Source organism: Formica exsecta, unplaced genomic scaffold (genome assembly GCF_003651465.1).
Source record: "Formica exsecta isolate Colony F162 unplaced genomic scaffold, ASM365146v1 scaffold265, whole genome shotgun sequence".
NCBI lineage: Eukaryota > Metazoa > Arthropoda > Insecta > Hymenoptera > Formicidae > Formica > Formica exsecta.
In genome coordinates this window covers 107,668-132,667 of record NW_021849915.1, presented here as the reverse complement: position 1 = coordinate 132,667, position 25,000 = coordinate 107,668, and the positions used below count along the sequence as shown (strand labels likewise).

The 25,000-nt window shown below is 32.3% G+C and overlaps 2 protein-coding genes across 2 annotated transcripts in view; one reads left to right on the top strand and one right to left on the bottom strand.

Annotated features, from left to right (window-relative positions):
• LOC115237019 (probable chitinase 10) overlaps nucleotides 1-20,764 on the top strand; it is a 41,804-nt gene extending 21,040 nt beyond the window's left edge. The window contains exons 2-16 of the mRNA XM_029809772.1: nucleotides 13,679-13,760; nucleotides 14,451-14,611; nucleotides 15,203-15,440; nucleotides 15,648-15,827; nucleotides 16,064-16,187; nucleotides 16,543-16,852; nucleotides 17,132-17,558; nucleotides 17,761-17,978; nucleotides 18,303-18,457; nucleotides 18,545-18,685; nucleotides 18,865-19,012; nucleotides 19,109-19,294; nucleotides 19,560-19,682; nucleotides 19,834-20,035; nucleotides 20,214-20,764. Of these exons, the coding sequence (XP_029665632.1) occupies nucleotides 13,679-13,760; nucleotides 14,451-14,611; nucleotides 15,203-15,440; nucleotides 15,648-15,827; nucleotides 16,064-16,187; nucleotides 16,543-16,852; nucleotides 17,132-17,558; nucleotides 17,761-17,978; nucleotides 18,303-18,457; nucleotides 18,545-18,685; nucleotides 18,865-19,012; nucleotides 19,109-19,294; nucleotides 19,560-19,682; nucleotides 19,834-20,035; nucleotides 20,214-20,422 (2,904 nt within the window). The 3' untranslated portion in view covers nucleotides 20,423-20,764. The remainder of the gene's footprint in view (nucleotides 1-13,678; nucleotides 13,761-14,450; nucleotides 14,612-15,202; nucleotides 15,441-15,647; nucleotides 15,828-16,063; nucleotides 16,188-16,542; nucleotides 16,853-17,131; nucleotides 17,559-17,760; nucleotides 17,979-18,302; nucleotides 18,458-18,544; nucleotides 18,686-18,864; nucleotides 19,013-19,108; nucleotides 19,295-19,559; nucleotides 19,683-19,833; nucleotides 20,036-20,213) is intronic.
• Nucleotides 20,765-20,869: 105 nt separating this feature from the next.
• Nucleotides 20,870-25,000, bottom strand: part of LOC115237018 (chaoptin) — a 7,687-nt gene continuing 3,556 nt past the window's right edge. Inside the window, exons 6-10 of the mRNA XM_029809771.1 lie at nucleotides 24,423-24,571; nucleotides 22,983-23,765; nucleotides 22,085-22,839; nucleotides 21,471-21,987; nucleotides 20,870-21,306 (exon numbers count right to left, since the gene is read on the bottom strand). Of these exons, the coding sequence (XP_029665631.1) occupies nucleotides 20,984-21,306; nucleotides 21,471-21,987; nucleotides 22,085-22,839; nucleotides 22,983-23,765; nucleotides 24,423-24,571 (2,527 nt within the window). The 3' untranslated portion in view covers nucleotides 20,870-20,983. The remainder of the gene's footprint in view (nucleotides 21,307-21,470; nucleotides 21,988-22,084; nucleotides 22,840-22,982; nucleotides 23,766-24,422; nucleotides 24,572-25,000) is intronic.

The window sequence follows — 25,000 nt, the reverse complement described above, 5'->3', positions numbered from 1 at the left end:
CGCAAAAAATATAATATACAATGATCGATAAAATAATATTTAATATAATTTTTTGTTAAGTGCTACTCATTTTTATATAGTTTATATTTAATGGATAAAAACAAACTGATTTAAATAAATTACAAATTGAAAATGTAAAATAAATGTCAAGATAATTTTGAATAAATTGAAATAAAAACACGTAGAGCAAGCTAATCTTTATGTAAATAATATGTCATAATATTATAATAAATATAGAGATATAAAAAAAATTAATTACGCGAAAGGAGCAAATACCACAAGATTTATAAAATACATGTTGTTTGATGAATTCAATATTTACATTTTTATATATATTTGGTCTGTAATTTACAGTTTAAAATTATTTTGTAATTAACCAGAATAATTATTACATATATGATTAGATTAAATATTGTAAATGTATAATACTCAATTTATTTTATAATACTCAATTTATTGTAAATGTATATTACTCAATATATATAATACTCAATTCTCCAAAGGAGATTGAACACACACACATTTTATTCATATAGTTTACAGTACACTTTATTCGTTATATCGGCGAAAGCATCGAGCCCATCACTACTTGAACGCATTTGGCGATTCGCTCGGACATGAGAGGATTTTTTGCTCAGAGTCGGATGGTTTTCAGGTTAAAATGCGTCTCCAGACGCACGAGACGCGGATACGTGTCAAACAGGTTGTTTTATATAAGTATTTTAATACACACACCATATAGAATAGATTATCGTCATCGCGATTTGGGAACCAGGATCTTGATAATGACGAGATTGTTCAGACTTCAATATTAAAAGCGATATCTGACGGTGAACGATTGATTTTTTGATATAACAGAACAAGGGATAATTTAATACTTGTGATAGTTGAAGTAGTTGTATGGCCACTTTTTGTCGAAGGACAGCAACTTGTTTTGTCGTCGAAAGTATTAGCCGTGCGAAACGCATGTAAAACAGGAAATCGCAAAAAATATTTACGAACATATAATGCGAATTTCGCATCTCAGTTATGCGGAGATGTCGATTGATTTTAATTAACGAATAAAACGGGGGAAGAGGCGATCGTTTGAAGTATATATGTCTAATTTGTGTGTATAATAAAAACATGCAAAGAAGTTCGTCAACTTTTTTTTCGTGAAAGAAAGAAATTGCGCGCAATGTTCGAATAAATTTTTTTACGAAAGTACTACACGCAGATTGATAATATCTCATACGTCATTCAAGGTTAATTAACTTGGAAAGTGAAATTCGTCGCTACGTGCTGTTTTTTAGGTTGCTCAATGTACCGCGCCGTTTCGAGGCGTTGTTCTCTTCATTATTCTCAGCATCGTGTCGTCAACTTTACACATGGAATAACGAACATATGTTTTCGCTTTTTAAGACAATATGTGTGTAAAGATAATATGTGTATATTAAATATTAAATATATAAAAAAATATATGATACTTTATAAAGATTTATATGACATAAAAATCTTCGCAATTACAAAAAGGTAATTGCGGAGTATTTAACATTAAATTCGTTTATTTATGATTTTATAAAAAAAAATTTTAAATTTTATGATAGCACAAAATTATGCAAAAGTTATTTTATGTTACACCAAATAATAAAATCAAGATTAGTGTAGTATAGGCTTTATGTGTGTTTTTATTGCTCTAGTCGTTATTCTAAAAGAATATATTTTTTTCTAAATCGAAAGTATGTAATAAAAATATTTTAATTGAAAACACCGCTGAATTTATCCCATAAAGTTGATTTAACATAGAAACGGTAAATTTTTGCACTAATTGTAACTAGGTCATTTCGAGATTAAAATTACGTGTTTGCATAACGTATTTGCAAGGTATTCTTATATAAGTCTTATTATATTTACGTATTTTTTTCCAAAGATCAGAAGAAGACAAAATTTGGCAGCTAACATCAATGTCAAAACATTATGATATCTCAATTGAGACCGACAGATTGCCGATATACGACTTCGCAATTAGAAAGCAGTTTATATGCAATGTACGGATGTCTCAAAGATTAATCTGTTCTCTTCTTGTAGCTTGTATCTTTCATGTATTTTCTCTTTTTTTTTGTAAAATCAAATATAATTTCTCATTAATTTTATTTAATATCTTTATGATATTGTCTCTCTCGAGACACTATATATGAAGAGTATTTTACTTAAAAATTCCGAAATTGTATGAAACAAATTGTACAGAATCAAATGATTTTAAGTTAGTAATAAACGTTTTGTTCAAATTTCATAAAGCATCTGATAATACCTTGGGTATGAATATCGTGAAATGAGACAGAAACTTATTGAAAGTTTGGTTAGATAAATTAAGATAGATAAGCAATTTAATAAACAATTGTTAATACAAAAATAACTAAGAAACGATGCTTAAGATTAATGCTATTTAGTTGTTTGTGAAAACTTTGAAAATTATTAGAAAGGAATACATACACAAAACTGTAAGGTTTATTAAAATAAAAAATTCAATATTGAATATTGAATATTTCAATTGCATTTTTTTTGCGAGATAAGTTTCTGTTTTATTTTTAGAAAACAAATTGTATTAGATTCTGCGATAGAATATGATAATATAATCTTAATCCAATATTTTCTTCAAGGATACATATGTGAGATCACGCGAAATGAGAATTGCCTTGATCAATAGATGATTGCATTGAAATGATGAAGAAATTTTGCTTTAATCAAGAATAATAGCCGTGAAATTAAAGTCAGCCTTCCGATGAAACATAAAACGCGAAGTTAAAGAATTTAGAAACTTAGTCATCGTCCTCATTGTAGCTTCACAGTTTTATTATCATTAACAATTGAGATCTTCTCTTTTATAGAACTTTATTAAGCGCGTGTTAAAGCAAGAATTATAATTATATTACAGAAAATTATATAAAGAAAATATTATATATCTAAAACATATCCTTAAATTGATAAATTTTATGTACTTTTATGTATTTTATTACTATCTTTTTCTCATATTTAAAAATTCTTAATTTTTATAAATGATATGTTAGATATTTTTCTATCTTAATTTCGCATATATACTATTTAATTAGAAAGTTTCTGGAAGAAAAAAAACGGGGAACAAATTGTTAAGCCGTGAGAAGCGTTAAGAATATAGATTGTACTTCGGGAAAGTACGGCGTAACCATTGAACGTACAAACTAACGGAAACGATCAAAAGAATAATAGATAGTTTCTTCTTTTTTCACCGCCGTCACTTTCACCTGAACCCCGGGTTAAACGTTAATTGGCTGTTAATGAGCGCAATACTTTTCTTTAGCGGTAGTAAAAAGTTTAACGCGTGCCCGTAATTTATATTGTTACCGGGCGAGACAAGCGTAACGCTACCAGCCGCACATTACGCCGTCGATTGCATGGCGATTCCTCGCGTTCTAATTACACGATAGGGCGGGCAGTATAAATCACGGAATAAGGAAACCATGTGGAAAAATGTGGAAAAATGCACGATTGTGCATCGATGCGGGTGTAATGGAAACTCAGAACGTCGCGAAACGTTTACTGCTTCAAAGGACGATATTTTACACAATGTAAGATGATTTATGTTTGATAATAACTCTATTCCGTGTATTGCTACTAATTATTATGAATCCTAATACATTTGTCATTTTCAATTATTATAATGCTAACAAGTTTTCTACTAATTACAATTTTTTAAATTATTTTCTAGTGTATTTTTTTATTTATTTCTTAGAAAAATTAATATGTTTCTGTAAAATACAAAAAATATTGTAATTTATCCGATTGTTGATAAGAGGATTAACTCTTGATAAATATATTTAAGATAACAGTGACTCACATAGTTCGTAGTAATTATTATTATTAAAGTTATAATATATAAAATTCAAGTCTTTACCTGTAATTTTAGGTTAAACGTTAATGATTAATTAATAAATTTAGCAGTTCCGTTTTAAAATTTTTCCAAAAATTTCAATCGTTTTTTAATTCAAATTTGGGTGAAAGTAGAAAAAAACGGACCGACAAGCAGTGGGATTGTCACTAATGGGTAATAATAAAGAGCGGTATAATTCACAGTTTAGTTTAAACTTTAAATGTGCAAATAAATGAGCTGTGACCTCGATGGCATTTGCTAAATTAAATTATTGGCTGACTAAATTATTGGCTTGTCGTAAAATGTTTTAACGTATGAGAAATATTATATTTGCCTGTTCAAAAATAATAATAGTTGTGGTTATATTTAAATAAAATTGATATATGAAAGTATAATTTTTTATTTAAAAATATTAAAATTGCATTAAATTATTATATTTACGTATAAAAGAAACAATAATTTAAAATATCATAAAAGTTTGTCGTTTAAGTCGTTGAAAATCGTATATAGCATTGTCTGAAAGTTGTGCACGTGGAGTAAAATAATTTTCTTTAATTATAATATTAAGTATATATTTTTAAATATTTTTATTACACTAGTATGTGATCTCTCATTTTGTGTTTTTTTTATCTTTTTGGGACAAAATATTGTAGAATATGCTTTTGGATAAATCGGTGGCATCATCGATAAAAAGTTAAATGCTATTTCTCATGACACATATGATTATTCATGGTTTCGTAAAAAAAAGTGTGTCAAGTACAAGGCAATTTTATTAAACAAGGAATTATATGTATATAAAATTATAAGACATAAGATAAAAGACGCTATTGCCAACTTCAGTGTAAATTTCCAAATACATATAAATATTAATACTGACAAAGTAAGATAATAATCAGTCGTAGCTACAAATGTATAAATTACATGTCATTGTACAACGAAAAAAAAGAAGGTAAATGTTTTAAAATCGCCGTGAAAAGGAAGAGAAGATTCGTCTCATTCAAGTAAATACGCTTCACATACAGTATCTCTAATAATTGTTACATCAGCGTGAAGCGCACAAATTACCATTAATGCGTCAAATATATATACGGTGCGAGAGCGCCTCGCCTTTCAAGTTTTCATAATCGACTCGACGCACCGCGACGAGAATTATTGCTCAGCGCGGCCGTAAAATGGTTAGCTATTCATAACATTCTGACAAATCAGGTTGCGATTTACATTTAATTATCGCGAATTCTTGCAATTTTTACAAACAGATCCGATGAGATTATCGTTGTCGACACGAAAGATTCATACAGCAGTCATGCTCTCACGAATGTAAGGCGATACTGCTGGTATTGATAAAACTGTATAAGCAATGTTATATAAAGAGGTCATAATACATAAATCTATATAAAATAAAGATTTGCGTGTTTAAGCCGTGATTGTAAAATGCAAAGCAAGGGTAATGAATTTTTTATATAAGAAAAATGTACATATAAATGAGTAGCATTATATAATTATATTTTTTTACCTCAGGATGTCATAGATATCTTTGATACTAATTTGTATATAATTACGAAATTATTGAATATTAATAATAAAATAATCTACCATAAATAAACTATTACAAAGATTTGTAGAAACTTGAATTTTTGGTTAAGATATTTAATTAAAATATAACGAGATAAATAATAGCGTGTTGTAAAAAGTTTTCCTAAGAGAAAAGTAGCTTCAATTTCAGCATAGAAAATATAGTTTGTGGAAATATAGTATGTAATTCTAGGACGTCGCATAAACACATCAGGTATATTTCTCCATGATTTTGATTTTTACTAATTATAAGTTAGATGTAAAAGTCGCTAGTTAGAAAGTCTAAGCAGTTAACGTTGAATCTCCGCTACAAAAAAATTATTTACATAGTAAGAAGAAACACACCGGTTCTGTGAAAATCGTGTTTTAACTGCTTTAGGCATCGAGTGAAGCCTTCACCATAGGTATACTCGATGCTTGACACCATATTAGCAATAACTATGTCATCTCTGTTTCACGAGATAATAAAGATTAAAATGCAACGCATTTAAGTAAGGATATCGTATATAAAGGTATCGTATATAAAGAGATATATTAATATTTGTATAAATTGATAATTCTCTGTTGTTTATTTAAATACGATATAAATATCGATATGTTTTAATATCTTTTTATGAAAATAATTATTTAACTTTATATACAATATATACTCTGACATATTACAAGAAATCGCGGTTGCATTTTATTGTGATCAACGAGACGTATACGAGTATAAATCGGAGTCACACCTCTTGCATTTCGATGCGCTAAATCTGTATCTCTGATTTTAATCTTTGGCCGATTGCAAAAACCACGATAATGACGAGCCGTGTAACGACGCTAGAAAACGTGTTGCGAGGCGAATATGATGAAAAAGAATAGAGAACGCGAGGAAAAAAAGAAGCGCAAGGCTCTCAAGATCCGTGCAAAGGAGGTAAACGGAATGACACGTACAGTAGGAAAGTCACAAACACATGACGGAAACTCAAGATACGACCGTTTTCGACGAGAGTAATTCAATATGAAATGCACTTTAGAATATAGGAATTCCAAGCAATAGAACTTGAAAATAAAAAAGAAATAAGAAATAGAGAAAAAAAAGAAAAAAATATTATAAATTAAATAAATATGAAAATTTATTTTTTATTTATTTTATATCTTATATAAATTGCTTAAATTTTGTTTTTATGATTAATCAGAAATATATTCCTTTTAAAAGAGTAAAAGTTTATTATTAAAAATCTAAACTTTTCATTAATTTAGTCAAACGTTAAAATGAAAAAGTATGTTTTTTAAAAATTTTATTATACACACATTTTCTGTATAAAGGTTTTACATAAAAGTATTTTATACAAATAAAATAGTAATTCGAGTAATTTTTATATACTTGCTTTTTTTGTTGAATATAATAAAATTTTTAGATTTTATTTTGTAATATGCAAAAGAATTTATTATAATTAAAATATGTGATAGCAAACATACGCGTTATATCAAATGTTGTGGATTTACAATCGCCAATAGAATGGTTGTCTTAATAGCTGTATCGTGCTATCATGATCGGCGGAAACGTTTCTATTCTGCGGGAGAGGTCGACGACAGTAATTCAATAAGGAATGTGCTTGGAACGTTCCGGAATTCGAGCAGAAATAAGAAAGCTTGACGCCGCGGGAAATAGGGAAACAATATTAATTGAAAAAAGTATAACACACACAGGAAGATATTATTTACGAGAAAACTCTATTATTATCATTATATAAAATATGCAATATAATATTTGCGAATTAAAATATAGAAACAATAAAAATACAATAAAAATGATATATTTAACTTTAAAAATAAAGAGATCAAAGAGATTTATGAAATTAAAATTTACACACAATTGTATATAAATTAGTTTTATAGATTAAAGTTAATAGAATTTTTTATACATTTATTTATAAAAATAGCATATATAAAATTCATCAATTTTAACACATGTAATTTTACATACGTATGATATATAATTGTATCGAATTTTTATTGAAATTGTAAGAGCGAAGAAGGGACTTTATAAAAAGATTTTTAGAGAAGCTATTAAGAACAGCGAAGTTTAACTGTATGCAGTCTGAATGAGAGCGCTCGAGTGTAAATCAGGTAAATGTAACGAGGTAACATGGTCGGAAAGAAAGCCTAGCACAGTAGAAACACCGGTAAAAATGGATTTGTTGCATCTCACGGAACTTCCATTACTGTGCGTAAAAACATGCATGAGTCATGCATTCAATTCTATATTACTTAATTTAAGCGTGATAATTTCCATTATACCGACTGCATGACTAGAGACACGTATTTACCTTATATAAAGTACGAGACTTTTAATAAAACGTAATAAGCGCTGCATATTTTTATAAATTACTGATTATAAAATCAGATTTCTAGATAAATTATCAATTATTAAAGATAATGTTTTTATTTAATTATTTAATTAATTATAAATTTATCCTGCCATATAATGAAAATAATAGATGTAAGATATTATCTAAATAATAATCGTGACGGAAGTACACAAGTTTTGTCGCTTTTGCGAGACGCAAGCAAAAGGGAAAACGCGCATTGTCATCGATACCGCGTACATAATCCTCAGCATAATTGCATTTCTTCGTTAATAGGCAACATCGAGAATCGATTTCTCTCGTTGGCAGTGAATCAACAATTAGACGGGTCGGGTGCGTACCTCTTTACGGCGGATAACTTTCGAAAATCCCGAACTCCGTATGTATATGTACAACCGCGAAGAACGTCAGTGAAATTTTCACGGATGGACGGCATCGTTGATCTAGAATCTGCCGCAAAATCGACCAACAGGACTCTTGTCTGCATCCTGCATACAGTCATCAAGGCAGCTCATCTCAAACGAAACCAGAGACAGAACGAGGACGACTCGCAACGTCAAATGTAAACTTAGCTAGTTTTCACAACGATTTCAGATGCTAATCAGAGAAATAACAGGATTTGAATCCGGTATAATCTCGATGAGTTTAATCCTCTGCAGATATGAAAGTTTATTTTGCACCAATCGCGTTCTCCTATTATTGTAAATAATTATCAAGATTATTTTTCCGTATTTACGATATAAACCTGAACATAATGAAAATATAATTTTACTTTGTAATAAATTGATTATATGAAAAATAGAAAGAAATGATTTGATTCGCATCTGTAAAATATATTATACAATTGTAGATGAAAACATAAGTTGAAACATGCTAATAGGTATTTAAAAGAATATTTTTTAATGCATTTTATGTGGAAATAATATTTTTTATGAAAAAATTTATTATAAAAGAACACTTTTTTCTTAATATTTATATATATAACAATAATATATTTAAAAATAATAAAAAATTATATTTTACATTTACAAAATATATATATTTATATTGCAAAATATATATATATGTGTGTTGATTTATTATAAAAATGTTTTAATAATAGTGTACAATGTATTACGACCTACACTAAAATTTGTTATGTAAGAGCAAATCAATAGGGAGAAACTAATAAACTTGCCATATCATGCAATGCCACTGAATTTAGGAGGATCAAAAACATATTCAAGATTTAAATCTCTTTGTACAGCTAATATACATACATAAATATAACAGTCAGTCAATGGCTGGTATCGGATACAAATTTGTCATATTTTTCATTGAAGTATTCATGAAAATAATTTTGCAAGTTATAGGATCTTTTATGAGGATACAATAAAAATAATTTTATAGGATCTTTTAATGAGGGTACAATAAATATATAAAATGCTTTTTAAATTTCTCATCGGTTGCCAGAACTATTTATTACATATGTTTTTTCGTATTGACCTTTGTTCGAATACTGACTACTGTCTTCTTGTTTATATGTCTCTCATATATGTCAGGATCAAGACTGTTTGTATTAATATCAGGCTAGATGTCTTAGCGGCTCGCTGTCGGTTACTTTTAAAATTTGTTACACAATGTCATGCAAAAATAAGAAAAGATACATGCTTTAATTCTACGGGGACGATACAAAATAATAAGATTATAAGCAGAAACAAAAGATTAAATTAACATTTGCAATAATTGTTAAAAATCGATAAAGTTAGTAGTTTAAACTTAATAACTGCCATAATCAAATGAGCGCGGATATTTTCATAATTTATTAGCGTGCTAGATACCAACGATATTTGACGAAATTGAACCGAGACGCTTTCACTTTGAGATATATAAATTTCTAGCTTGTATGAAATACGAACTTAGAAAGAGATAAAAATTTTCATATAAACTTTCCTATACAAAATATACCTAAAATATGAATTATATCAAAAAAGAGAAATTGATAAAAAAGAAAATACATATTTTTATGATTGTAGCGAATCTAATAAATATCTCGCGGGAGGGAGAGGGAAGAAGAGAGAGAAAAAAAAAATCCGATATCTCGATTTTAAGCATCTCGGGCATATCTTCCGAGATGTCGGGTAGATTCGTATCCGTTAGTGGATTGCGCGGGCGAACACGAGAGGAACGTATTCAAAGGGAAATTATCATTCTGCCAAGTCACGGATACTTGACTGGCTGTATAACACGAGGGGAGCCGTGCACCGAGGCAATAGAGGCCGCGCGTTCGTTCTAAAAGTCTGGCATAGAAATCTCTCGCTCTCTCCCGGTGCTTGCGAATGTGCATACTGCCAGACGCCGGCTACTATGCAACGACGACGACGCAGCTCACAATGAGATACTTGCAACTGCGAAATCTCCTCGTCTCTCGTTGTATTTATGTTGAATTACGACGTTAAAAGTGAGAAATCGTGTTAATTTCTTATCTTGCGTCTTTATGCGTCAAGATAAATTAGCTTGTTAATTAATTATTATACATTTCTGTTTTTTATACAAATCTGCTGAAGACAAGATAATTAAAAAGCAAGTTTTAGACATATTTTACCAATCTGTGCTATGAACGCGAATGTAGTAACATATATGAAAGAATTAATTAAATACACAAAACGAGCGTGCTTGTATGTGCAAATTGAGCATCTCACGGGCGAGATATGCCTCTTCCTGAGATTAGATGTAAATCCTCGCCGTTCATCTGGCTAATTAATAACAGTACTAATGACGAAGTCGTCGGCCTAGAAGTATGATGTGGAGTCGTTCCCACGTTGAAACGCGAGCGAGCGCGTTTTGCGACGATAATGAGCGCGCCGACAATGAGCAATGAGGTGAAAAAAATGAGAAAAGAGACGGGCACGGATAATTTTTCGTTCGACGATGTCATTGTGTGGCGCGTGGCGACGAGAATACGAGAAAATAAAGCGAATGTAGAACACTGGTTCTCGCGCGATGACATTTATGGAATATATATCAACTGATGCTTAGAGAAACGTGTATGTGTGTATAATATACAGAGCGTCTCTCAAAATGTGAAACTTGCACCAATTTTAATTTTGATTTTTGATTAATTTGATCAATAATTTTGAAGCATTAGATTATCGAAGAATTTTTTGCGAGCTAAAAGATATTAGAAGATAGAAACAAGAATATTATATTATTTCCTTTATATATATTTGGAGACTATTGTTAATGAATGAGATATATTAATCAAAACTCTTACGTATAAAATTAATAAATTATATATAAAATAAATGCATAAATATAATTCTAATGTTTCAAGCATTATAACATATCTATTTTCACCATTTGTAAGAGATGAGAGATTTAATAAGCCAGCTTATTTTCATACAACGTAGACCTTTTCGTGTAAAGTGAAATCGGAACAGAATGATTAAAGGTGTAATCGCGTTTTCACTTTATCCCATCAATGTCGCAAAGCACGAATTAAAAACTTGTTATAAGTGCGATCGAGGAGACGATCAGATAATCGTGTGAAATATTTTGTCAAGTTTAGAGACAATCTAGACGCATTGTATAATAAAAACGGGGAAAACAGCAAGACGTGAGAGGCATGTAAATGAAAAACTTTAAATGACATAAACAATTTATATCTCGGTTTCTGTAAATATTTCTACCCAGCAATTTCAATGAAATCACTTCTCGATAAACCTCACATGGCGCGGAACGGCCACTTTGCAGAATGCAGGAAAGAAGTTTCACTTCTTCGGCATCGCACGAAGAACCGAGAGGGAACGGCTCGGTGTCTCTTGATATACATATAATAAAAGCAGAGAATCGCGCGCGGATTCGAGCTGAATATCATTAAGGCAGTATCGCGTAATGATATTCAACCATCTCCGCGAGGCCTCCTCACGAGTGGTTCACGAGGTTGAGAACTTTCCAGGATCGTGGCTGGAATACAAATAGGACAGACGCCGTTAAAAAATCCGCTCGTCGTGAAGTCCGGATCGGCCGTGACCTCGAAAAAAAAAAGAAAAAACGAAAAGAAGTCGACTCGAGATCCGTTGCTTTCCTCTCGTTTGTTCGTTAATAATTAATACGAGCGAGGACGATGAGCTCGCTGCGTGGTATTTTATCCCCTGGTGCGAATCTGTCTTACGAAAAGGCGCGATAGAGCGTGACTTCCATCTCGATCTCATGCGAGCCGGGAGTGAAAATACGATTAGAGCGTATGAACAATTCGCATTGTTTTCATGATCATGCATTAGAGATAATTATTCCAATGCTTGTGTTAAATAATTCTATTCTATTTTATTCTAAACGCGAAAATATAAATGAGCTATACGAAGCTGAGTCAATATTAATGTAATTATGTTTTAATGTCATATAAAGACTAATTATTTTCGTTCGCAGTTAATTTTAAAATTCAGCAATTCCTAAAATTAACTATTTTTTACAAGATATACATTTTCATAAATTCCTCCTTTCCTTCTACGAATGTGATATAGTAGAAGATAATTTTCTTGAATGTTTTCCACGCTGCTGGCTATGCTTGCTTATTTATTTATCTTTCTATTCAATGGAGTTTCCAGATTATTCGCGTTTGTCTGAGAATGGATTCTTTGAACCATATATTACTTTCGCCATTAGCATTTCTCGAGTGCCAATGAAAATTGCTTCATATTGAATAGATATACATATATCATTATTATGTAAGAATTATAAAATATAAAAATGTGAAATAGATGAATAATGTTTCTCTGCTAGAAACTATAATAAATAATAATAAGTACAAATTATAATGGCAAGAATCTCAATTCCGAGGAAGTTGTCGAAAACCACCTTACAAACTTTTTTCAAGAAAAACCAAGTTCTTTCTTCAAAAATGGAATCGACAAGCTTGTAGATCGTTGGAAAACCATTGTAGAAAAGAATGGAGACTATATAATTGATTAATAAAAGTGTTATCTCTAAAATATAATCTATTGAAGTTTATATTTAAATCGGGCACGAACTTATGCAATCACCTGATATATATATATATAAATCTATTTATGAGTTTATGATAAAATATATTAAAAATATAGAAGTATAAAAAATATTTTCCGTTCTTATTTTTAACGTTTTCAATTCTGTCTTAATTTTAAATTAATCCTAAGTATTCAAAAAAGAGAAGAGTAAATCTGCAGTCAATTTATTAAACTCTATCAATTTATTTTTCTTTTGTAAGGAAGTTAATTGTTAATTCTTATTATTGTAGAATATAATCTGTTCCGATTGTCTCTAAACCTCAAATGACTTTCGCCGTCGTCTCTGTCAGGCATTGTAAATACTAACGAATGAATATAGACAATATTCTAAATTACTCTCTCCTCCAAGCGCAATGCAGATGTGAATAATACTTGTGACTGGAGAACCGTATCTCGGGTCTTTAACCTTATCGTGCGTGAATAGCTATAAATACATAGAGTTAAGCACAAAAGTTTTTCAAGTATGTCGACGAATAATAGAAATATAGTACGAACATAAATTAGAAAATTTATTTATAACAAATAAATTTTTGCTTATTAGTATTTTTTAAATCAAAATTGAAATAATAAATCAAAATAAATCAAAATTATAATAATTATATAATAAATCAAAATTAATAATAAATCAAAATAAATCAAAATTATAATAATTATATATTTAAGATTTTAAACGAAGATTTAAGATTTATATTCAAGATTTGCACGAGATACTTTTATGCAGGTTTTTTTTTTCAGATTCGATTGAAAGCTATATACGGCAGCACCAAGGCGGGGGCATTAAACTCATTACATTCTCATTGTGCTTACTTGTTATTGCGTTATCTTCACCTTCACTTTCTTTTCAGGCATCGAACAGCAGAATTACCTGGAGGCTGCTGCTCGTCTGCTTCGCGGTGCTGCTCATAGGCCTCCTGCAGTATGCCGAAGGTAATCTATAATTTCTGTATCCGTTAATCTTCAACGGTATCTGCTTTTGCAACGATTGCACTCTGAAAATCGTGACGATTAAATCTATTAGCCAGAGGCAACTTGAATTTATACCTTGAAACGAATAAGAGTTATTAAAGCTCTACTAATGATTCCATTATTGATCAGTTATCGATGATTGATCAATAACGTAATGCCTTGTTTCACAGCGGCATATTACGTCAGAATTTTCAATTCCGAACGGTATATATAATGATTGATAATTTCTCCACCGAGTCGATTACATAAATTTTTCACCGATCGAAGCGATGAGCTGAACGCGCGCAGGTGCCGGCCAATCTATCCGTCACAAGAGCACTCACCTGCGCGAGAAAAAGCGCGTGTGCGCCTTCCGGTTACACAAACTTGTATTATATTATATAATGTTCCAAAAAATCGAAAAAGGGTCCCCGCGTTACGATATCGCGTGATATATGCAAAACCATATGCGGTTCCAGATTAATCGGTTCTAACGGGTGAAAGGCACTTGCCTTTCGAAGTTAAGTTTCGTGTCGTATGTATAAGAGCGAAATCTTACGCAACGTTGAAACACATATTCGTGCGCGGATTGTGTAATCGCCGAAGGAAGAATCGGAGCGAATTTTACGTAATTATCCGGCGATTGTGTCTGCATACATATGTATTCGCCAGGCGCGAGAAAGAGATTCCGCAGACCGACGACTTCCGCGCCGTCGATCTCGAGCGATCAGGAGGTCTCAGCCAGTGTCAACAGGTTCAAGGTTACGCGAAATCGTGTCAGCAACAAGAATACGAAGAACGAGCTGCAACCTGGCAAGACGAACGATTACAAGGTACGTGTAGCGTTCGTTAAATATCAATATGTTAACGGTAACGATATTACGAGCACGTACGAACCATTTCAGTGAACGGTTATTTTCATATTATGCGCGAATTAATTGCGCTTCCTCTTTCACACAGACACACATACGAGTTAATAATGGGCTCCTTGAGATTGTTCAACTTAAGTCGATGCCCGCTGTGATTCATCTCTGTAAAAAAATCCTCAATTGTTATCTTAAAATTATATTGTGAAATTTTTTCGAGATTCTTATCTCGAGACAATTTATTTAATAGCTAGTCTTGATTTATTACTTTTCGAGTTAACGAGTATCGCTCTGTAACTGCTTGCGGTACAATTTCGAGATATATCTAACATCCTGTTTCTGTTTTGATATTATCAACGTTCTTCAATGTAATAAATAATTTTTATCGCGTGTCAATGTTTTAAAAGTGTTTCGAGAAATATATATAATACTTTTATATTATGTAATTAAAGACTTTATACGGTCGTTTGGTAAGTATTTTAAAATAGGAAGTGTTTTGCAGCTACGTTTTTTTTGTATGATTCTCCTGCATTAATTTTTTATTATTTCTATCTATAGCTGGTGTGTTATTACACCAATTGGTCTCAATATCGCACTAAGATCGGCAAGTTCATGCCGGAGGACATTCAACCTGATCTCTGTACCCACGTTATCTTTGCCTTCGGATGGCTGAAGAAGAACAAACTGACCAGTTTTGAATCGAATGACGAAACGAAGGACGGCAAGATCGGTCTGTACGAAAAGGTGATAAATCTTAAAAAAGCCAATCCGTCTCTGAAGGTCCTGCTTGCGATTGGTAAGTTCGTTTTGTTTTACATTTATATTATCTTGACGAAAATTATTGATCCTGAGCACAAAATTAAAACTACATTATTGATGTAGCCACTATGCGTTTGGTGTCAATTCCATGATAATAATTTTTAGCAATATTTAAAATGTATACAAATGCGTGTAAAATCTGTCGGATAAAATTACAACGGAATTTTCTCTGCTTTATATTTAGGCGGTTGGTCCTTTGGCACGCAGAAGTTCAAGGACGTATCCTCGACGAGATACGCCCGACAGACCTTCATCTACAGCGCTATACCATATTTGCGAGACAGAAACTTCGACGGTCTTGACATCGACTGGGAATATCCAAAGGGTGGGGACGACAAGAAGAACTACGTTCTGTTGCTGAAGGGTAAAGACTCGCCTGGAAAAGGGCAACAACAACAAGTTTCCCGAGACTGGAAATGTCGGATACACGCGTAGCGTCAATCTTGATAACGCGATTATATTGCCTATTGTTTTATTCCTCAATTAACACGAGTTTGACATGACACGTGGAATCGTTTGACATTTCCATTTTTCTCGCCACGAACACGTTTGTTCACATTGTACGATTTAAATTAATTTTACATCGTTTTCTCGCTTCAGAGCTCCGGGAGGCTTTCGAGGCGGAGGCTCAGGAGAGGAAAAAACCGCGTCTCTTGTTAACCGCCGCGGTACCAGTTGGGCCTGACAATGTCAAAAGCGGATACGATGTGCCCGCAGTTGCCAGGTATAATAATAAAAAAAATGTCTGGTATTAATATGAGATAAATTAAAACACAAAATTGTACACGAGTATAAAATAATGCTTATAACAAATAAGAAATAACACGAATAGATAAATTCTTAATTTCTTTTTTATGCGATATTGAATTTAATTAGCCATATATAAATTTTGTGTAAATATTTGTTAATATACGTGCAGATATTATTTGTTATTAAATTTAATTCTCCACTGACTGACAAGTGTCTTTTGCAAAATTCTAGAAGGCATTTTCTTGCATTTATTATAACTCGATCGCGATATGTATAAAAATGCATTCGATTACTTAATAAAAAGAAAATGCATTTTTTCATCTACTTAGTTATCTAGACTTCATTAATCTCATGGCCTACGACTTCCATGGCAAATGGGAGAGAGAAACCGGTCACAATGCTCCGTTGTACGCCTCGTCATTGGACTCGGAATGGCAGAAGCAATTGAGCGTTGACAATGCGGCCGCGATATGGGTTAAACTTGGCGCACCAAAGGAAAAATTGATTATAGGCATGCCTACATATGGCCGGTCCTTTACCCTTTCGAATCCGGCAAACTTCCGCGTACATGCAGCAGCTAGTGGTGGCGGAAAAGCGGGCGAATATACCAAGGAATCAGGTTTCCTCGCGTATTACGAGGTACTTTCCTGTCTTGCATTTACAGTATAAATAAATTCCAAATCACAGTATATAAATTAAAAATTTAGAAACATTTCTTTTTTTCCATTTTATTAGCGCAATTAAAGTTGCAATTTTTTTATTTAATCTTAATTAATTTTTTTTTATTTTATTCTAATCCTAAACTTGATAAAATAAATTGTAACATTATTTGAATATTTCGTGAAATGCATAATATGATTGAGAAATATGATGAAAATTGAAATATCTGTGAGAGATAAAATCATCTTTTAATTTCAGATTTGTGAAATGTTACATAATGGCGCCGCTTATGTTTGGGATGACGAGATGAAGGTACCCTATCTGGTACACAATGATCAGTGGGTTGGTTTCGACGACGAGAAATCTATCAGGAATAAAATGTACTGGCTGAAGAGCAAGGGTTACGGAGGTGCTATGGTGTGGACAGTCGACATGGATGACTTTAACGGCACCGTTTGTGGTGGAAATGTTCGGTATCCTTTGATAGGCGCAATGAGGGAAGAGCTCAGAGGTGTCTCACGAGGTTCCAATGTTAAAGACATCGATTGGAGCGCGGTTGCCACCACCATCACGGAGACGATCGTGAAGAAACCGGAAGCTTACAAGATTTCTGTTTCGGAGGTTCTTAACAAACCGAAGAAGCTTCAAAAAGCTACGACACTTGTCATTAACACTCCAACTCACGGTAAAAATGTTTCAGAATTTATATAATTGCTAAAAAAATTAAAGTTATTTTTATTATATTTTACTTAAAGTTAATGCGATAAGCACATATATTTATTTTCTTAGCGTTTAAGGTAATCATTAAATAAAAATTCTGCTACGATTATCTCTATGATCAGAGATTAATTGCGCGTTGTAGTGAAAGTTTTTTTACGTATTGGCAGAGAGAGAGGCTCAAACTATTTGTTACCTGACAAATTGGTCACACAAAAGGCCAGGAATGGGGCGATTCAATCCAGAGGACATCGATCCGACTCTCTGTACTCACGTGATATATGCGTTTGCAACTTTGAAGGATCATCTACTTACCGAAGGAAGCGATAAAGACGCTGAAATGTACCAACGACTAATCGCACTTCGCGACAAGAATCCAGACATTAAGGTATTTGTCGAAAATTTTTACAAATTGTATTCAATATTTTTTAATATTATGTTATTGTCATTTTTATTATATATTTTAAAATAACGAGATTTTAATGAAGAAAGCCGCCTTAATAAAAGTTATTTCAGCTACAGATTCCAAATAATTTTTCAATCTTCCAATTCGCGACATTTCAAAAATAAATAAACAAGAAATTGAATTGAAAGAAATGATTAAAATTCAAGTGATTGTAAATGATTGAAAAATTAAATAAAAGATATTATTTCAACAAGCAGATTATTGAAACTTAATACAATCACTTATATTTTACGAAAATATTTTCAGATTTTACTTGCTATCGGAGGATGGGCGTTTGGCTCGACGCCCTTCAAGGAACTTACTAGTAACACATTCCGAATGAATCAATTCGTCTATGAGGCTATCGATTTCTTGCGAGATTATAAATTTGACGGATTGGATGTTGACTGGGAATATCCAAGGTTTCTGACTTATGTTTTTTACCTTATTAAATGGCTATGCAATATACAGCAACGTATATATATTATAATCTTTCAAAATTTTTATAGAGGAGCCGACGATCGGTCGGCCTATGTTAATCTTTTAAAGGAGCTCAGGCTGGCTTTCGAGGGCGAAGCGAAGAGCTCTGGTCAACCGAAGTTGATTCTGTCAGCCGCAGTGCCCGCAAGTTTTGAAGCCATTGCTGCAGGGTAAATATCATAGACATGTCGCGATTTATAATGATAAAAAGTTAACTAAATTATTTGTTTAAATTTTATATTTTATATATTTAAAAGTTGAAAGTAAAGTAATATTTTATTTTCATAAATTAATATATAAGAGTTTTGAAAATTTGTGTGAGACGATTGGAATTTTTTTTTTTTTTTAGATATGATGTTCCTGAAATATCTAAGTACCTGGATTTTATCAACGTAATGGCATATGACTTCCATGGTCAATGGGAAAGACAGGTTGGCCACAACAGTCCGCTATATCCTTTAGAAAGCGCTACTAGTTATCAGAAAAAGCTGACAGTGGTAAGTACGTAAATATCATGTATTTATGGATAATTTACATGTGTTAATGTCTCTTAATTGACATTGTTATTATACTTTTTTATTTCGCTTTTTTAGGATTTTAGTGCGCGAGAATGGGTGAAACAAGGAGCTCCGAAGGAGAAGCTCATGATAGGAATGCCCACGTATGGTAGATCCTTTACACTGGTCGATAAAGATAAGTTTGATATTGGTGCACCAGCGTCTGGTGGTGGACTGGCTGGAAATTTCACCAACGAATCTGGATTCTTGTCCTACTATGAGGTTTGCTACTGAGTATCATTTCTGTTCATTTTGCTTAATCCACTTTTATATGTACATTATTTTGTTTCTTTTTCTGAGATAGCGAAATATAATGAAATATTTATTAAACATCAATCCGTTAAAAAAAAAGAATTATTAATTTTTAAGGATTATATGCATATTATATGGTAGAATATTTTTAGAATAAAAATTTATATAACATTTTCTAACAAATTAAAATATCTTTTGTTATTTATATTTGCTCGAATAAATGTTTGGTAAATAGGTCTGTAGCTTCTTAAACGAAGACAACACGACTCTAGTGTGGGATAGTGAGCAACAAGTACCATTTGCGTACAGAGATGATCAGTGGGTCGGATTTGACGACGAAAGGAGTCTTATTAATAAGGTACGTGATCGTATTCTTGAATTTTTCGTCTCTTTAATTGTGAGATTAAAATTTCTAATATTACTTTTTGAATATTAATTGTGTGTGTACATACTTTTTTATTCACACATGCATACGTTTCTTACATTTTAAACATTATATTTTTTTACAGATGGCTTGGCTTAAGGAAGAAGGCTTTGGAGGCGTCATGATCTGGTCAGTTGATATGGACGACTTCAGAGGATCTTGCGGAGCAGGAAGGTATCCGCTGATTAAGACGATGAAAAAGGAACTGCAAGACTACAAAGTCAAGCTAGAGTACGAAGGTCCTTATGAAAGTACCTCGAGAAATGGAAAATATACTACTAAGGATCGTAAGTAAATGGATATATGTCGTGTATAAAAAAAATATTCTTATTGCATGAAGGGATAACTACAAAAGATATTAAGTCTTAAAATTGATAAAAATGATGTGAAAGAAATAGAGAAAGAGAAACAGAGAGATTAAGATAGTTGTAGAAAATCTGCTTTATCTTAAAATAAATTTTGCAGCGAATGAGGTGCTATGTGACGAGGAAGACAATCATATATCTTATCATGCGGATAAGAATGATTGCACGATGTACTATATGTGTGAGGGTGAGCGCAAGCATCACATGCCTTGCCCTGTGAATCTTGTCTTCAATCCCAATGAGAACGTATGCGATTGGCCGGAGAATGTCGAGGGTTGTTTGCAGCATACGCAGGCGCCACCCGTTTAAAAGCGCGAGAAACGTAATAAAAAGTAAAAAATCTTGTAAAATAAAAAAGTGACAAAAAAAGTCTGTAAGGAAAATAATATTATCAAAAGTATTCATTATATAATTTGTAAGTAATGAGACAGATATATTACCATTATTACGCGCGTTAACCAACAGACACTTTCCTTCTCTTCACGAATTTTTCTCTCTCTTATTCCATTATTATATATATTTTACAAGTACCTTATTTACTTTTAAGAATCTTTTTCCATTCTCGTCTATCTTTATCTTCGCCATTTGTATAAAGCACAAACGGAATCATGTGACAATTATGTTTGTAAATAAAGATTTCTCTTGAAATAAGTGGAAAGAAATAATAATCATTTTTTTCTCTCGTCTTTTGCTTTTTATAAAAAATATTCTCCTGCCTTTCGATATCGTGAAAAAAATAGTAAAAAAATCTTTTTCATAATTATTCAACTTTATTTTTTTTTTTATTGATAATCTCTTACATAAAAAATCACTTTTAACTTTTTAAAAAGACTAGGCCCAAGAACTATTCGTCGTAATATGAACTCGCCGTTAATTAGCAATGAAAACGAAGATGAAGAATTCGATGAAGGCCAGCCAAGCTGTCGCCAGTCGTTCGTAATTTCCCGAACTGAGGGCGGACGCTTGGCAAGCGGTGTGCGGAGTTCCTAAGGTTAACAAGACCTTATCGGAAGAATAAGACGGGGTTGTTTCCGTACATACAGCTCGGCCAGCTATGGTCCTTAGTTGTCTGGCATCGGACTGCGATGCTGTATGAATCTGTCGAGATTCTCTGAGCCATCTGCGCAGCCATAAACTCAGCCACGCAATCTCACAGTCGCATTCGAGCGGGTTCCCGGATACCTGAAGTCCCCCTGCAGAAAGAGCAAATATTTATAGTATATATGTACATACAGTATATATTGTAAGTATTTTTTAATAATTTTATAACGTTACAAAATTTAAATTAATAATAATTTTTAATTATTCTTTTTTCAAATTAATATGTTTATATCCATGTTTTTTATTACAAACTTACCAGCCACCATATTGGTCCCAACAGTCTCCCAAGAAAGATTTCCGTAAATTATCGACGGACTCAATTCGTTGATATGATTGTTTCTTAGATCCAAAGTAAGCTGCGACAATCTTTTCGTTAACGATAGAAAAATATCCGATTGAAGTCTTTGAACGTGCGTGTCTTTGATTCTCAATATTAATTCTCCGCCTTCGATAGTGGAGAATGCTTCGGAGGAGATCAATTCAAGGTCGCTTCCGGTGATCGTCAACTCTCTCAATTGTTTTGTAAAGACATTTTGTATTTGATGTCTTAGCAAATGTTCCGTCACCTGAATCTCGACCGTTCGAAGAGGTAGTCCGGACAGCAAGTGACGCAGATGAAACCCGTCGGCTTGAGGCCACGTTTGAATTCGCAGGTGCTTTAAATATTTTAAAGGTCGAAGACAATCCCTGTCCACTAATCTGGTCCGATTTAAATTCCTCAAGTTTAATTTTTCTAGTCTCGGATAACCCAAGAAGCTATCTTTCGTCAGTTCCTGAAAAATCATGCAAAGGCGTTATTTTTTAATGTTTTCAATCTTTCTTTCTTTAGAAAAATTAAAAACGCTTTCTTCGATTTTATTTTAATTTTACCTCGATAGGATTGCCAGATACGTCGAGCTCCCTCAACAAGTTCAATCTAACACCAGGCATTAATGTCAATGAATTATTTACCAACAAAAGAATCTTTAAACCCTCTAGATATTGAAACTGCTTGTCAGCGGTTTCGCCAACATTGTTGAAAGATAAATCCAAGATATTTAAATTCGTCAATGGCAGTAATGGTACGCTTCTAAGGCCGCAATTAGCCATGTAAAGTTGCCTAAGATTTGGCAAGTAATGAAACAACTCTTTGAAGTTTGCCTGAAGAATATTCTGAGACACATTTAAGCTGAGTAATTTTCCCAAGGAGACGAATGAATTATCTGGCAGTATACTTAGACGATTTTGCGCGAGATCCAGGGATACTAGATGAGAAGTCGGAAAAGCGGTCGAGTCAAGGTGATCTAAAAAGTTTTCCGCCATATTGAGATCTCTCAGAGTGTAGGCGACTTCTAAGAATGATGCTGACGGTACGACGGTGAATTTGTTATGACTAAGGTCGAGGATCTCTAGTCTAGTACCCTCGAAAACGTCTCGCGGTAACGATCGAATCTTGTTGTTCGAGAGATTTAGAATCCTCAAACTTTTGAGGTTTCTAAATTGTTCGGTTGACAGCTGGATGATTTCGTTTCCGCCGAGGTCCAGCCGTTGAAGAGATTCTAAACCGTGGAAAGATTGCTTACGTAACGTGTCTATCTTGTTGTCACTTAGATCCAGAATTTCCAAATGAGGGAACGCGAATGTTCCTGTGAAACAATATATACTATAATTATTGAAGATTTTTATTATTTTAGTATTATATATTTAATGAAAAATGTTTCAGCTGCTAAGAATCAAACTTTGAAAATTGCAAGTAAGAAAAAAAATATTGTCTTGATTTTTTTTTTACCTGAATCAATCGTTGTGAGAAAATTGCTCCGTAGATTTAAGCTTTTTAAATCGGGCGTTCCGTAAAACGTATCCGCTGATAAATGACTGATATTGTTAAATCCAAGATCCAATCTGGTAAGATTGTTCATCGTGGATCCCGAGTCGACGTACGCGATTGCATTATAGGAAACATTCAGTGCAAAGTCGGGGCCACCAATTTCCGCGATAGCAGCCAAATCCAGCACAGTCAGTTTGTTGAATTCCAAGTGAAGGAAACGCAAGCTGGACAAGCCGTACAAGGAATTTCTCTCCATCTTGTGTATTCTGTTGTAAGCTAACGAGATGGTAACTAGCTTCGGACAATCCATAATGGAGCCGGATGTCAAGACTTTTATTCGATTGCCGGTTAAATCAAGGGATAACAGTTCAGTCAAATTATGAAAACTTGATTCTGGGATCGCCTCCAAGAAGTTGTATCCCAGTTTGACATCTCTTAATTCCGGATGTACGCTTGAGAGAAATATCCTCTCAGGTAAATAATGCAGTCTGTTCGATTCCATGTTAATATAACGTAGTTGTTGGAAGGAGTAAAAGGCGGTCGCCTCGATTGTCTGGAAATTATTGTTGTCTAATACAAGCCAACGAAGATTTGAGAGTGGCCTGAGCGCACGTTGAGGAAAAATATCTGTAGCGAAGGCGAAGCTCAATTCGAGAATGTCCAGACTCTCCTCGATACCAACAAAGCAGTCATCATCAAGTTCCGTTAAGTGATTGAAGGATAAGCTGAGCTCCTTTAATTTGCCTAAAAAATAATGTTCTATTAAAGAGATAAATTCATATACGTGCAGTTAGGTAATATATTTCTATAAACGGTTTTGCTTTTTTAATTAAATAATTAAAAAAAAATATATATTTTTATATATATTATTTCTAGAGATTATATAAATATTAAGAACGCTTATATTTTTTTGTAAAAATATGTATATTTATTAGTTTCGATAATCACGTGTATATACGCTTAAAAGTTTTATTTATTATATTATTGGAAAACATCTTTTTTTTTAAATTTAATATATATTTGATTACGTTTTAAAAATTAATTCTTGTAGAAATTGTTTCTTCAAAATTTGATCCAAGAATTAATTTCATATAAGCTGAGCTCCTTTAATTTGCCTAAAAAATAATGTTCTATTAAAGAAATAAATTCATATACGTGCAGTTATGTAATATATTTCTATAAACGATTTTGCTTCTTTAATTAAATAATAAAAAAAATAAAATTATAATTAAATTTAGGAATATTAATCAAAAGTATGAATGTATAGTATTAATGCAATATATTAATAAGTAAGCTACACATAAACAGCAAGCATGTAACTTAATCTGAATTAATGACTGTGATGTATATCGATTTTATTTCGGTTAATGTACTTTCGCAATCGATTTACGGGTAACGCACCGGCTCCCTTGAAGGTCTCAGCTTTCAGTTTCGTCAGGACATTGTTCCTGAGCAATAGGATCTCAAGGTCCTCGGCCCATTCGAAATCACCCGATTCTACATGAGAGATCTTGTTATAACCGAGATTCAGGTGCAGTAGCCTCTGGCATCTGTTTCGAAGATTGATCATCAGATATATTGCATTAAATTTTCTTCCCGCCCTATTAGAATCTTATAGCTCATTAGCTCATATCTTCTGCTACGTAATTTATTTTGACCTTTACAATCTCTATTATATAACACAAAAAATTTCTCGCACATGAATGTAATGTAAGAACACGCGCGTACTAATCGGTTATATGTTTTTGCGTTTAATTCTTATATAGAATAATAAATTTATAAAAACATCGTTTGAAAGTAATACAGACGAATTAACTTTTTATTATATATTTCTGCATTTTTTATTAATAACTTGAATTTATAATTAATTTAATGAATTATTAACATGGATAAAAATATTTTTATTTTACTAAAAATGCATTTGGTAATCAACATTTTTATGTTGCTAAAGACAACATTTTTATATTTTTATATATATA